At 46.0% G+C, this 13,854-nt stretch overlaps 1 protein-coding gene across 1 annotated transcript in view; it reads right to left on the bottom strand.

Annotated features, from left to right (window-relative positions):
• The window catches only part of Bsn (bassoon presynaptic cytomatrix protein), a 98,432-nt gene that overhangs the window by 31,981 nt on the left and 52,597 nt on the right, over positions 1-13,854 (bottom strand). The window contains exon 5 of the mRNA XM_026384007.2: positions 6,149-6,542. Within this exon, the coding sequence (XP_026239792.2) occupies positions 6,149-6,542 (394 nt within the window). The remainder of the gene's footprint in view (positions 1-6,148; positions 6,543-13,854) is intronic.

Below are 13,854 nucleotides of genomic sequence, written 5' to 3'. Positions count from 1 at the left end.
CTATTTCTCCTGTGTCAAGACATTTCCTGGCTTATCAAAAGGACTCAAAAGGCATTTGTGGAGGGAGGCACAAGTAGGAGAAAGGCTGGACAGAAGAAATAGCAAAACCAAGAGGTTACCCGCCTGTGAGGCACTGGGTTCGATCCTCAGCACCACATAAATAAAATAAAATAAAGGTATTGTGTCCATCTTAACAAAAAAATGTTACCAGCCCCAAAATGGTTGCTTTACTAAGATTTTTTTATCCTATGCTTCCTCTGCCTCTGGCTTTTTCTCTCTCACCTCCCTATACTGCCTTTTCCCTCTTGTGCCTTCTTCCTTTTCTTTCCACCCATACTTTATTTACTTATTACTCTACTATCTTCGTTCCGTTTTCATTGTCTTTCCTTTGCTCTCACATATAAAAACAAGAATTTTAGGAATAAACTTTCATATTTTTTGTTCTGAATTAATTCCACATTCATTCTCATTTGAATGTATAGCCTCTTTTACAGCTACAAAGCAGAGTTTCATGCCTGATGGTTCTACTCACCAAACTACTCCAGCATAGTTGTCTTTTTCACATATTCCCACCCTCACATAGCCCTCACCCGATAGTAATTCAAGCAAATAGCCCAAGGTCCTGTCTCTTGGGAACATAGTCAGCCTGGGGACACATATAAGGGCGTGAACTAGCATCAAGGATACCTGTCTCAGAGCTAGCTGAGGTTTTGAGGGCATTTCCCTATTGACTGAAAATTTGTTTGGGTCAAAGTGGCTACTCTAAGGCAAACTGCCTAAAGATTAGACACAAAGTGGGTCAAAAGCTTCTTGAAGGGCCTGCCACCTGGAGGTCCACTCCCATTTTATTTGGGGGAAGGGAAGGGAAGGTTGGGTACAAGTACAGATACCTCCTCCTGGGAAGATAAGGAAAAGGACAAATTTGTCTCTCCTCAACACACTGCAGGTCCCACATCCTTCTAACACCTGCTCCTCAATCTTCAGTGGCCCAAGTAGCAGTGTGGCCAGGAAGGGGCAGAGGAAATCTGTGATGAACTCAAAGCACCACCCCCAGGCCATCTGGTACACTGTCCCTTGCTGGAAAGGAGTAGGATGCTGGCACTAGAGAGAAAGGCACATAGCCATGTGCTGGCTCTCTTCTTTCTCCATACCACTCAGCTTGGATAATTGCCTCTGCTGGAGGCTTACCATGAGGGTAGAGGTAGGAAGCACAGTGGGTTAAACATCCCTGGCGTGGTCTCAGTGGAGTCCAAACCTTGGAACAGGTTAGGGAAGACTCTAGTAGTTTTCTTAGAGGGGCTTGTAAGTCTGACTAGAGCAAGAGGCATGGGAACAGATGGACTGCTGGACCTGGCAGGTTGGGGATGCTTCCTGCCACTGGGGCAAAGCATGAGTCTCCCAGATACAGACTGTGGGCCCCCTTCAGGTAGCGCTCTGAGAGGATTCAGCCTAGATATACAAGCAGCCATATCTTTGCACAGTACTCATTCCTGGGTTGCTGCTCTGAGGGCAAGAACAGACTCATCTAGGAGTCCCATTCTGGGATGTGCTGTGGGTGGCTCTGAGGCCAACACAAGTGGGCTGTGCTAACCCTAGGTCTCTGCTCACAGTCTCCTGCAGCTCACTCCCAGCCCACTACCTACCAGACCTCGCCTTCCCATCCTCTGCCCAGCTGGTGTTTGCCCACGCCTTATCTCCTACCCCTAGCTACCAGAATAGAGTTCTGACAACATCAGCAAGAGCCTACTTCCTGGTGCAAAAAGGAGTGGCTGGCCCAAATATAATTCTCTGAAGACTGGAGAAGTGGACTAGCAGGCCTGAACTGGCAAAAGGGCATCAGCAAAGCTACTGAGGCCAGTCCTTGGACTTCTGTTTTTCCTTCAGAGAATTCTGATATTCAGGAATACAAGTACTTGCTCAAACCCCACATGAGGAACAGAATAGGAGAACTTTGCCTGCTTCTTCCTTATCACTGGGCACTGAATAATAACACCTCTGGCCTCCTGATGTCAGAGGGAGGTCCCTTGTGAGTGATAAGAAATGTGCAGATTCCCAAAAGAAACTCCCTAGTCTTTTGCTGCGTGGTTTCAAAGAGGTGAAATTATTTACCTGCCTGAGCTACCAGAACTGGAGAAACCCAGAAAGACCCAGTTTCCACCAAGAAAAATGGCTGGCTCAGCGCCATTAGTTACAGACCAGCCTCAGCCGCCTGAGTGACAGTGGGCCATGGATGGGAGAACATGAAAGAAAACTGGAGACCGAGCCATTGATTCTGGGTTGCTAGCTCTTTTGCTCCAGAATGATCCAGAATAAGCCAAGACTTCCTAAGACCCGAAGTTCCTTTGGCTGTAAATAGGGATCATGCTCTGAGCTCCTTCCCCAATTTCTATGCAGTCTTTGTGTGGGGGGAGGGGGTACTAGGGATTGAACCCAGGGGCACTCTACCACTGAGATATAATCCCAGTCCTTTTTATTTTTTATTTTGAGATAAGATCTCACTAAGTTGCCAAGGCAGGCCTGGAACTTGGGATCCTCTTGCCTCAGGCTTCCCAGTAGCTAAGATTATAGGTATGCATCACCACACCTGGCTAACATGAAGTCTTTTTTTTTTTTTTTTAACATTTATTTTTCAGTTGTAGTTAGACACAATAGCTCTATTTCCTTTATTTATTTTTATGTGGTGCTGAGGATTGAATCCAGGGCCATGTACGTGTGAGGCGAGTGCTCCACCGCTAAGCCACAAACTCAGCCCCTACCATGCAGTCTTAATGTGCTTCGTTCACTCAGAAACCCATCAAAATACATGGCAGACCTCCTCCTCTCTGCACAGGTTCAAGAACCTGCCAATCTTGGCACAGACACACTAGTGAGCATCATGTCTGTAAGAGTATAGCAGCCAACCAACAGCCTTCGAGCTGACAGAAGAAGCTTGGGCCTACAGGCCAGGAAAACAGTAATTCCAGGTTGTCGCCACTGCTTTTAGCCGGATTGGCTGTTTACCTGTGGGTAGTTCTCATCTCCATACTTGGTCTCCTGTTTCTATAGTACCTCCTAAAGTAACAAGACCCTGACAGCTGCCATGAGATATAAGAACGCTGAGTCATGGTGACCATTGCCTAGTAGTGCCAAGTTCTTGCCCTGCATTCTACTCACTGATCTCCATACAGCAATTCACACAACAGTTCTTTAATTTATGTACTCATTTTTTTTCCCAGCACTGGTGATAGAATCCAGCACTTGGAAGGCAAGTGCTCTATCACTGAGCTACATCCCCAGGTCTTACAAAATAGTTCTATCCTACTCCTGATCTATGCAGCAATATGAGTCACACACCAGCGAGTGAGCCTCTGCTTGTAACACATATAAGAAACACTCCATTTTCCATGGTTACATATCCAAAGACCCAAAAGGAACTTCATTAGTGGTCTCAGAAAGGTTGTGAAACCCTCCATGCCACTTGTATGGCCCTCATTTCTCCCTGGAACTGCTAGGTATCTCCCTCTATACAGTGGAAAGCAAAGTATCCTGCTGGACAAAGAACCCAAGCTGCCAGGTCTCCTCAGCTAGGGCTTAGCATTCCCATACTAGCAGTTCTAGGTATACTCCCCACCCCAGATAGGGTCTCCATGATGCACCCCTATGGCTAGCATCTGCGGTGCCTGTGTGCTGGAGCTGGCAGTGCCCTACCCTTTTCTACTCCAGTTGGGCCCTCCTAAAAAGTAATTTCAAAGTGGGTGATGTAGTTGATTTCTTGAAAAAGCTGATCGCTCTGAGCCCCTGCCACCCAGGTGCACCTGACTTCAGAACCAATCCCTTATACATGCACAGAACCTCAGGCCAGATGAGAGCTCAGTCCAGAGACACTAGGGCAATCCTAGAAAAGCCTTCTTGGTTGACATAATATCAAGTTAAAGTGTCCAAAATAGATATAATGCCCAGGACAGATCTAACAGCATGTATGTGAGCAAAACCTGCAAATTTGTTTTCTCATCACATGACGAGGGAGCTGAGTCTGCTCTTAGCAGATAAAGGGCAACTTCACTGCCTTGCAAATTATACTTTGCTGCGCCTCAGGAAAATGTGCAAGCAGAGTTTTCCTTGACAGGAACACCACTGAAAGCCAACTCTGGAAACATAAAAGTGTGCCTGGAGACCATGACAGAATAGGGCATCTACCAGGTGTGAACATGAAAAATGAACTAAGTCAGCATTTCCTAAACTAAATGCCATGGAACAGCAGCCCCTAAAAGGCTCTGTGAAAACAAGTCTGGGAATGGTTGCCAACTTTAGCTCTGTTATGGAGCTCCTAAAGTCTCTGAGGATGCTAAAGCCTTAAGAAATCTCACAGTAAAGAACGATTTCATTTGTCCAGCCCAGGATTTGCTTGAATTACTTGACTGAGAACTGTGAATCTGAAGTAAGTTGGAGCACTCTTTTTCTCCTGGCCATGAGTCTTGGTTTCCTCCCAGTACAACAAGGCAGATGGACTGAGTATCTCCAAGGTCCTCCTACTCAGCTGTTTTTCCAGGCACAGCCAAAAGTTGGCTCCCTTCCCACCTCACTGAAGGTGCTGGGTTTGGGGGAGCCTGGAGACAGAGGCTGTGGTATGGTGAGGGCTGGGATGCTCACCAGGAGATTTGTGCCACCCCGTTTGGCTCTCTCTTGAACTCCACCCACTCCATCAGGGGCTGTGGCACAAGTGAGCATCTCAGGGTATCTGGAACACAGAGGGGTGAGGCCAGCACAAGGTGGGGTTCCTCACAGGGGCATGGGTCACCTGCCAAGCCTCCCTGTTTCTGTGAGAACATGTGCTTCTGGCTTCTTGCTGGTGGGAACACACAGGTGAGCTTCGTTAGCCTTAATCACATTGTTCTCAATACTGAACAGCAAACACTTACCTAACTTATCACTGCAGGGATGGGCCTGTTTCTAATCACAGATGCAATAATCACGAACATGCACGCCTCCTCAGGAAGCCTCCATACTCCAGGAGCAACTCCAAATGTACTGAATCATCTCCCCACACCAACAGCTCCTTCCTTGGAACCTCGCACTTATCTCTCACAAACCACACATCCCACACCCACAGCACCTCATGACATATATAGAGCCTGACCTGTGAACAATTATTCTCACTCAGCCCCCCTCTCACATGGTCCAAATGGTTCCAGTTGCTGAAAATCCCAGAGGTGCTCATGCGGATGCCTGCAGTTAGCCACTCTCTATCCTGTCCAAGGGCAAAGACTTGCAGGGAAAATCAGAGACTTCTATGGGTTACATCAGATAATTGATAGGAAGCCAGCAAACCTACTCAGTTCATTTCAAAGGGATGGCCCCAGCTCAGTTTATACATTGGAGCACCCAAGCCCCCAGATCATGAATGAGAGTTTCCAAGGGATTTGCAAGGCATCCTACAGCAATGCAGAGTCCTGAACAAAGCAAGGATAAGGCTGTGGACCTAGAGTCCTCCAGGGGGAAAAAAAAAGAGGCCAAACTCTCAGAAAAGATCCTACAGTAACCTCTTGGTGAGAGTACAATGACATCCTTTGTGAAGGCTTGTCCCCTCCAGCCTTCATTTCCACTCCGGGAATGGGTATTTGCTCTACTACCTCAGGCTCCCTGATAATTTGAACTGAAGTCCAGAGGAGGAGCTTCCCAGAGCCCAGCTGGAAGGCAGTTTCCTGCCTCCCTTAAAAGCTGGCTCCCCTCATCAGCATCCACCTCCAGGCCTGCTGTTAAGGAGAAAAGCAGGCCCAGGGCCAGGACTATTGCCTCTCTTTGGGTTCTCCAGCTGCTCATAGCCTTTTCCAAATGAGCAACCAATGGATGAAGTTGCCCATAAGATGGTCTTTGGTTATTTCCAAGGGCATTTTTACAGACTGAACTTGGACCAAATAAGAAAGCATCTTCTACTCTAGGACTCTGCTCACACTTTCAGGGTGTAGAGATCCCTCATAAGATATAGGTCCAGGTTTTTTTCTCTGCTGCCACATCTTGGAGCCAGGACCACCCCTTGCCAGTCAGGAGTACAAATATGCTGATGCTGAGGGAAATAACCAGGAAAAGATAGTTGGCGAAAGAGAGGAAGGGAATCAGGGAAGGCATCATAATGAGATGTGGGTAGGTGGGGAGCCAGCGCAGTGGTTACCTGGGTGAGATGAGGGTTAGGGTTGAACCCACACTGGTTGCAGACCTTGTTGTGACACTGGGTGCAGGTGTTGAAGTTTGGCTGGCTGGGGGTCGACGTGAGGTCCGAGGTCTTGCATATAGGGCACAAGGTGCTGCTGGGAAGGGGGGCAATCTGGGGGACGGAGTAGGGTGATGTAGGGGTGCTGCCTCTGTCCGGTGACACTGAGGGGGACCGCCCGGATCTCTTCGTCCTGCTGTCTACCTGCAGCGTCCTGCTGGGACCATCAACCTCCTGTTCCTTTGTCTCCCGGGGGCTCTCATGGCCAGGAGTAGTAGCAGAAGCTTGCTTTGGGGTTGGGGAAGCTGCTCTCTGGCTACCCAGGGGCTCCTTGGGGTCCAGTCTCCGGGAAACACTGAAATGACATTGAAAATAATTGTTAGAGACAAACCTTAGAGAAGCAACCTGCAGAGGCATCTACCAAGCTAGTGAACCCACCAATACCCATTACCACCCTTCTTCTGCCCAGTGATATCATCACAGCCACCATTTGCTGTACCCTGTACTGAGACTTGACAAGCATCTCTCACTTTAACCCTTAGCACCAGGCCACATGGCAGAATCATGAGTGCCCCATTTTATCTCCTGATAAAGACCAGATTCTGATTCAGTGAGTCTAGGGTAAGGTCTGCATTTTTAAGTTGCTCCAAGTTGATGCAAACACCCTGGTTTGTCTGTTTTCAAAAGAACTTTGAAAGAGCTCTCCAGCAAGCCTGATGCCACACCAAGTCTATCAAAACAGGATGAAATATTTTCCCACTGTGCAAAGCTGGGTGGGGTTTGAGATCCAGCCCTTGAAAAACCACTGAGGGAGGCTCAATGTACCTAATACCCATGTCCATTTCAACTTGGCCCAGCTGCAAAGGAGCTAGTACAGTTGAGTAGTTTCATGAGGAACTCCTATATTCCTTCTGCTTTGACCTAACTTACGTTCATTTCTGCCAATTTTCCTCTTTTCCAATTTAAATGAGGCTGAGTACAAAAAGTCAAAGGCAATACTTTCTATTGTTCCCGAGACCTTGCATATTACATTGTGCTGTATTCATTTGAGCAGCTGCTGGCACCCAGGAGCCAGGACAGACTTTCTTAGAGGCACTAAAGTGGCCTAGCTGTGGCTGCCTATGGAGGAGCTTGTCCTAACCCCTTTTGCCCCAGTGGCCCCAGTCCCTGAGGAGTTTGGTAGAAAAGATTCAGTATGTGAAGACCATCTGCTCACCAAAAAGACACAGAAGCTAACTGGTAGAACACCCTATGACAAGCCATTTCAGAGGGAAGATGAGAAGCCCACATGGGGAGGCCCACCCCAAGATCCTCTGAAGTCCTTCTTCCCTTACAAGAAACCAGGACTGGAGAAATATATCCTCAGTCTAATACAGACTCTTCTGGAAAAAAGAAACACTAAGTGTCCATTGAAAATTCCTTTCATCAACCAACAGCATTCTTGGTAAAACATTAAGAGTTTGAGCCTAAACCCTCTGAGCCATCTTTGCCACCAGCTAAGAAACCTGGAATAGTGATGGCCACAGCATCTCTGACCCACACTCAGAACCTGGGGGATCCTCTAGGGCCTTTCAGTAGACTAATTTCTACATATCCAAAAGAAATGTTTCCCATGTGGTTAAATTAATAGCTTCTTTCTTCCTTCCTTCCTGCCTTTCTTTCTTTCCTTTTCTTTCTTTCTTCCTCCCTTCCTTTCCTTTCCCTCTCTCCCACCTCCCTCCTTCCCTTCCTTCCTTCCTTCCTTCCTTCCTTCCTTCCTTCCTTCCTTCCTTCCTTCCTTCTTTCTCTCTTCCTTCTCCTCCTTTTTTATGGGGGGGCGGGGTACTGGAAATTGAACCCAGAAGTACTTACCACTGAGTCTCACCCCAACCCTTTTCATTTTTTGAGACACGGTCTTACTAAGTTGCTTAGGGCCTTCCTAATTGCTGAGGCTGTCTTTGAACTTGGAATCCTTCTGTCTCAGCCTCTTGAGTTGCTGGAACTACAGGTGTGTGCCACCATGCCCAGCAATAGTTTAATTTTTTACTTAAATTATTTGTGGCTGGAATTTAAAAGTAGCCTTTGAAGGCTAATCAGAAGCTACTAACAGCCCTTTATTACATGTAACAGGGCTATAACCCTCTCTCCAAGCTCCTCAAGGACTTCTGAAAAATTTATCAATTGCTACTCTATTTGGGTTGCTTGTAAGTGATAGGAAATCTTCTGTGTACATGGTGACTTTTTTATTTCAATGCTGCATCATAGTATAGTCTTTTTGGAGATGTTTTATCCAGAGCCAGGGCTTGGCACAAACTGGATGCTCCATTTGTATATTCTGAATGGATGGAATATAGATCCATCATGGTTCAGAACAGTAATACATGGCTCAAAATGTTTTAGAGCTGAGGAAATATGGCAAGTTCCTGGCATGGCACTCAGTCCCTCTCTAGAACTAACTATGTGAGAGAAAACTGTAGCAACAATAGTAGGGTCCTCCTAGGCTGCAGGCTGCAAGTCTCCCCTACCACAGAGAATTCTCTGCTAACAATAACAGTGATGATACTGAGCCCTCACTGTGAGCCACTCACCACTAGCCACTCTTCACATACTAATGCCTTTATGCCTCGCAGCAAATTCATGGTGTGGAATCCATTTTGCTCTTATTACAGACAAGGAAATTGCTACAAAGCCAGGGTGGTTCTAGGTGTTCCTTCTAGGAACAGCATGAAGAGAGAAGAGGTAAACCCTGTAGGAGGCCTTCCTTAAGGGCCCCGCAAATCCATGATGACTCACATGTGGTAGGGCTGGCAATCTAACATTCAAGTCTTCAGTCCATATCCTTAACCACGGTCCCACACTACCTTCAGGAAAGCACAGTATAGCTTTAGAGGGGTAGGAAGCACCATAATTTAGGTTCTTTGGATTCTTTTTTTCTTTTTTTTTAAAGAGCTACTTAAATAGAAGCTCCCTAGGAAGAGATCTCTGACTGTTTTGCTCCCTATTGTATTTCAGGGACCCAGCACTGTGCTTGCACTGAGGATACTCAGTGGACATATCAAAATGAACAAAAAGATGTGTGAACAGTATAATGAGCTCATGAAGTGGGCCTAAGAAAGGGCAGTGACATCATTCAGTTATAACCACTTTACCTGGAGCTTGCTCTGCAACTGAGAGTCTTGCAGAAAAAATTGCTACTGTATTTATGTTGTTTGGTAAGTGCTACACATCCATACATCCGTGAGGGCCACACATCATAAATGCCCAAGCCCTGTCCAAATCCAGTACATCTGGGGAGGAGCCAGATTCCTTCCTGCTGTATAAAGGGTCCACTATGGTGGATCTCATGGGTCATGACTCCAGTGACAAGTATTAATAAATTAATTCATTCAGACCTTCAGTCATTCAGAAACATTTTCTGATGCTTGGTTTAGTTCCAGGTATTTATGGTATAAAGGCTTCATATCTCTTACAAGAGGAGTTGGATCCCCAGGTGTTCCTTGTATTATTATTCTTTACATTGTATACATATTTTACAAATGTTCTTATATTCTTGATAAACACCAATTCAATATTTAATTAAAATAAAAATTTAGAACAGATAGAGATCAAGTCCTCTGGGAGCCTCCAGTTTAGATTAAAAACAGATGTGCAAACAAATCACTGTAAAACACATTGCTGCATGTTCTGGGGGAAGACAGAAGCTTCAGACAGCTTCTGGATGAGAAGACATCTACACTAGATCTCAAAAGATGGGCTATTTTTCCTGTTGTGAAAGGGCAAGTTAGGCAGAGAGAAGTGCATAGGAAAAGTCCCAGAGTCATGTTAGAGAATGCTTCATCTAGGTGGCTGTACATGGCAGTTGTGGCAGATATAAATCACTGCTATTTCCAACACCTAGAACAGTTCCCAGCAATAATGTGTGTTGAACTACCTGAATGAATTGAGAAGCTCGAAGTTAAAATGGGAAGGGCCAAGACAGCAGGGTCTCTAAGGTTTCCAAACAGGAGGTGTTTGCTCTATGCCAAGGAGAAGAAGATGGTAGAGGGAGGGAATTGTGTGAGGATAAGGCAATAGTCCAGCAGACAGTCCACAGGATGAGAGGAAGGGAGGTTACAGCAGGGGTGTTTTGGCTTGAACTCCAGGGAAGAGTGTTCTTTTTAACTAAAATAGGGAACCCAGGGAGAGAAGGCAATTGGTGGATGGGAGCTTAAGAGCAAAATCACAAGTTTAGGTTTGGTTGTGTAAAATAAGGATGGAGGCAAGAGACATAGGGTCACAATTCAGGGGTTCAATTCAGACCAGTCTAGAGATTTTTATCTGGGAGAATTAAGGGTTCAGGTCACAGTAATTTCAGGAATATAGATCACCCTCAGAGCAGTAGTCCAGGAAAACCTGTGGGGATCACCAATGTTTATGGGAATAGAGGAGATGCCAGAAACAGGGCAGTCAGGGAAAGGAGGACAAAATAAAATAACCCCACAGGGTAGAGAAGTTTCTGTGAGGGAGAGCATCCAATGATGTCATGAGCCATGATGAATCTACACATCCATGAGGGCCATACATCATAAAGATCCCAATCCAGTACATCTGAGAAGGAGCCAGATTCCTCTCCTGCTGTACAAAAGGTCCACCATGGTGGATCTCAGGGGTCATGACTGGGAACAAATCTCATGTGAGCCAGGGTGATAGGAACAGCATGAAGAGGGAAGAGGTAAGCCCTGTAGGAGGCCCTCCTTAAGGGGCACACACAAAAGTCTCCAGGATAATATGGCTGCTGAGCAGAAGAAAGGAGGGAGCAGGGAAAAGGAGAGGGAGGTGTCTACAGGCTTCATCCTAGAAAAGACTTAGTGAAGTGACTTAGCAGTGAAGCCCCTTGAGGCCAATGTTCCTTCTAGGAGCCTCAGGGAATCCTATTACTTGGGGAGGGCTGGGAAAGGAACACTGGCATAAAGCAGAAAATATATAGGGAGAAGGAGGCTGGGGGAGAAGGAAGAGTGAAGATTAAAGAGTGGCTGGAAGTCAAAAAGGAAACTAAGAATACCTTATCAAGAGATAAACTTTGTTAGCTGGGCATGGTGGTATACCCTTGTAATCCCAGAAGCTCTGAAGGCTGAGGCAGGAGGATTAGGAGTTCAAAGCCAGTCTCAGCAAAAGCGAGGTGCTAAGCAGCTCAGTGAGACCCTGTCTCTAAGTAAAAATACAAAAATAGGGCTGGGGATGTGGCTCAGTGGTTGAGTGCCCCTGAGTTCAATCCCTGGTACCCGCCCCACCCCACCAAAAAAAGAGACAAACTTTTTTTAAAGGTGGCCAAGAAAGATAGAGGACATAGAAATTCCCTGATTTTGGGTTAGGGGTGTGGCTCAGTGATAGAATGCTTGTCCAGCATGCATGAGGCCCTGGGTTCATTCTCCAACACTGAAAAGGAAAGGAAGAGAAAGGGAAATAAAAGAAATTCCATGATTTCTACCAGTTTTTCTTCTTTTCAACAATTAGGGTTATTAACGGCTTAGAGACCATCTTAACATGGTTTGCCAGGGAAGGGTCACCCTGGTCACAGGAAGGCTGCAGGAAAAGGAGTACAACAAATTCAGTCAGCTTATCTCACCAATCTTCAGAACCTCCCATACCATGACCAGTACTGGGACTACAATAGTACTAGACTAGACTACAGTACTAGACTACAATGCAGTATAGTACTAGACTACAATAGTCAGAAACCCCAGGAAAAGACATGAGGCTCACAAGCTCTAGTAACTAAAAGATGCTCTAGATACTAGGTAAGGGAAGGGATGTAGCCGTAATCCACAGAGGGAAGCAGGTTGAATCTGCTATGGTAGCTACCTTCAGGGCCTATTAGGGTTGAAGCAGACTAGAAGGAAAAACAGGGAAGTGTGGAGCAGGCAGGGTAGGGAAGGGGTAGTTGGGGGATGGTCCAGAAGGAAATGAGCTCCTCACAGAAACATTCTAGAGAGTACCCCCTACCATCTCCAGTTGATCATTTCAAAGATAAATGATTCACATTAATAAGCTGTCTTTGGTCACCAGGAGGTGGGTAGTGAACTTATGAAAACTGTTTCTCTAAGTCAGAGCAGCTGGAAGAACCCTATAGCTTCAAACAAGGTTTTGATAAATTCATGGATGACCTTTATGTAGGGCAATTATGGCTGGGCAGATGCTGTGAGAGGACTTTTTCCTTTGGGGCTATCCCCAGTGGTCCCTGCACACACAGGTAGAGAAACAGAAGCTGTGGAAAGATGGATGCCAGATCCAGCTCCTATATTTTGAAGCTCCTCTCTTGGGAATGGATGTGGAAATTCAGAAATTGACTTAGAAAAAAATTCCAGTTTTTATGCAAGAAAAATATTTCTTTATCCAGCCTTCTGGCCAGAGGCCTTGTGCCTCTTCAATGGTGTGCCCCTGTCAATAAAACATGCATCTCCAATATATGAATATTTATCTACTAATTACATACATTTCTATTATTCATAAAACACCTCCCCAAATACAAAAGTTTTAAAGGATGAGCTAGAAAATAAACATAAAAAGGAGTTTTCATATTCTCTGCCTTGTTCCCTCTCTCCCCACCCTCTGCCACACATGTCCTAGTTTGGAGGCCACCACTGAGGAACTTCTTAAATTCCCAATCCTCAATCTTTAAAAGAGTCTTTAAAGTCTTTGTTGGTTGCCCAGATCAGATTCTCTCCTGTTCCCAGCCCTCCCCAAGGACAGTATACTTCGGTCAGTGACAGGGAGGCCCCATACCATCAAGAGTTGGCTTCACCATGTTTCCTGATTGCCTGGAGACAAAAAGAATCTGCTCCTTAATGGCAACAGCACAGAGATGAATGTCTCCATAACACTCAGGCTCAGAAGGAAGCTGTGATTTGACAAGAAGCTGGCAGCATGGGCTCAGTGCCTGTGACATAATATCTTGAAGTAGGGGATGACCTGTTGGCTGTGGAGGGAAGATACTACACCTAGGATTCCTGGGAAGAGTAGGAGGTCATGCTACAAGAGGCACTCCCTAACAAGCTAACATCTTTCTTTCCTAACTTCCCAGTTCCTTTAATTTGCAGCCCTACTCTGAGGGTAAATTTCTGAGACCCAAAATACCCCAGAGTAACCCAGGCAGTCAGCTCCTCCTTAATACAGGTAAGGACAAAGCAGAATGCTGGCCTGGTGATAGCTCCCTCAGCAGGTGTATACAAATGCACTTGGGCATACAAGTGCTCACACTCCTAGGTTGACAAACCCACATGAAAGAACATTAGTGTTGTATAGGTACCTACACCACTTTCACTCATCCTTTCCACTCTGAAGCATCTGACAGAAATTTTCTGTTGCCAAACAAGTCTCAGGAGGTTGCAGGCCAGTCTCTTTGGGCCAGTGAGAATGTGGTGAAAGCATTGATCTCTGGATGCTATGCTACTGCTGAGGGAGAGTTCAGAATAGGTCAGCAGTTGGATCAGCAAGGGACAATGTGGCAAGAGGGCCTAATAGGAACAAGTATTGCTGCCACCAAACATAGGACAGATGAAGCTGCCAACTATTACTTCAATAAGAGCAAGCCTTGGGAACTTCATCCCCCTGCCTTGAGACCTGAGTGGGTTTATTAGGTTGAGAATATCCCTCAGGATAATCTGATTTGGCTTTGGTTTCCTTCAGGGCCAGCCATTTCCAGAATCCAG

This window comes from Urocitellus parryii, chromosome 2 (genome assembly GCF_045843805.1).
Source record: "Urocitellus parryii isolate mUroPar1 chromosome 2, mUroPar1.hap1, whole genome shotgun sequence".
NCBI lineage: Eukaryota > Metazoa > Chordata > Mammalia > Rodentia > Sciuridae > Urocitellus > Urocitellus parryii.
This window is presented reverse-complemented; position numbering and strand designations above follow the sequence as displayed.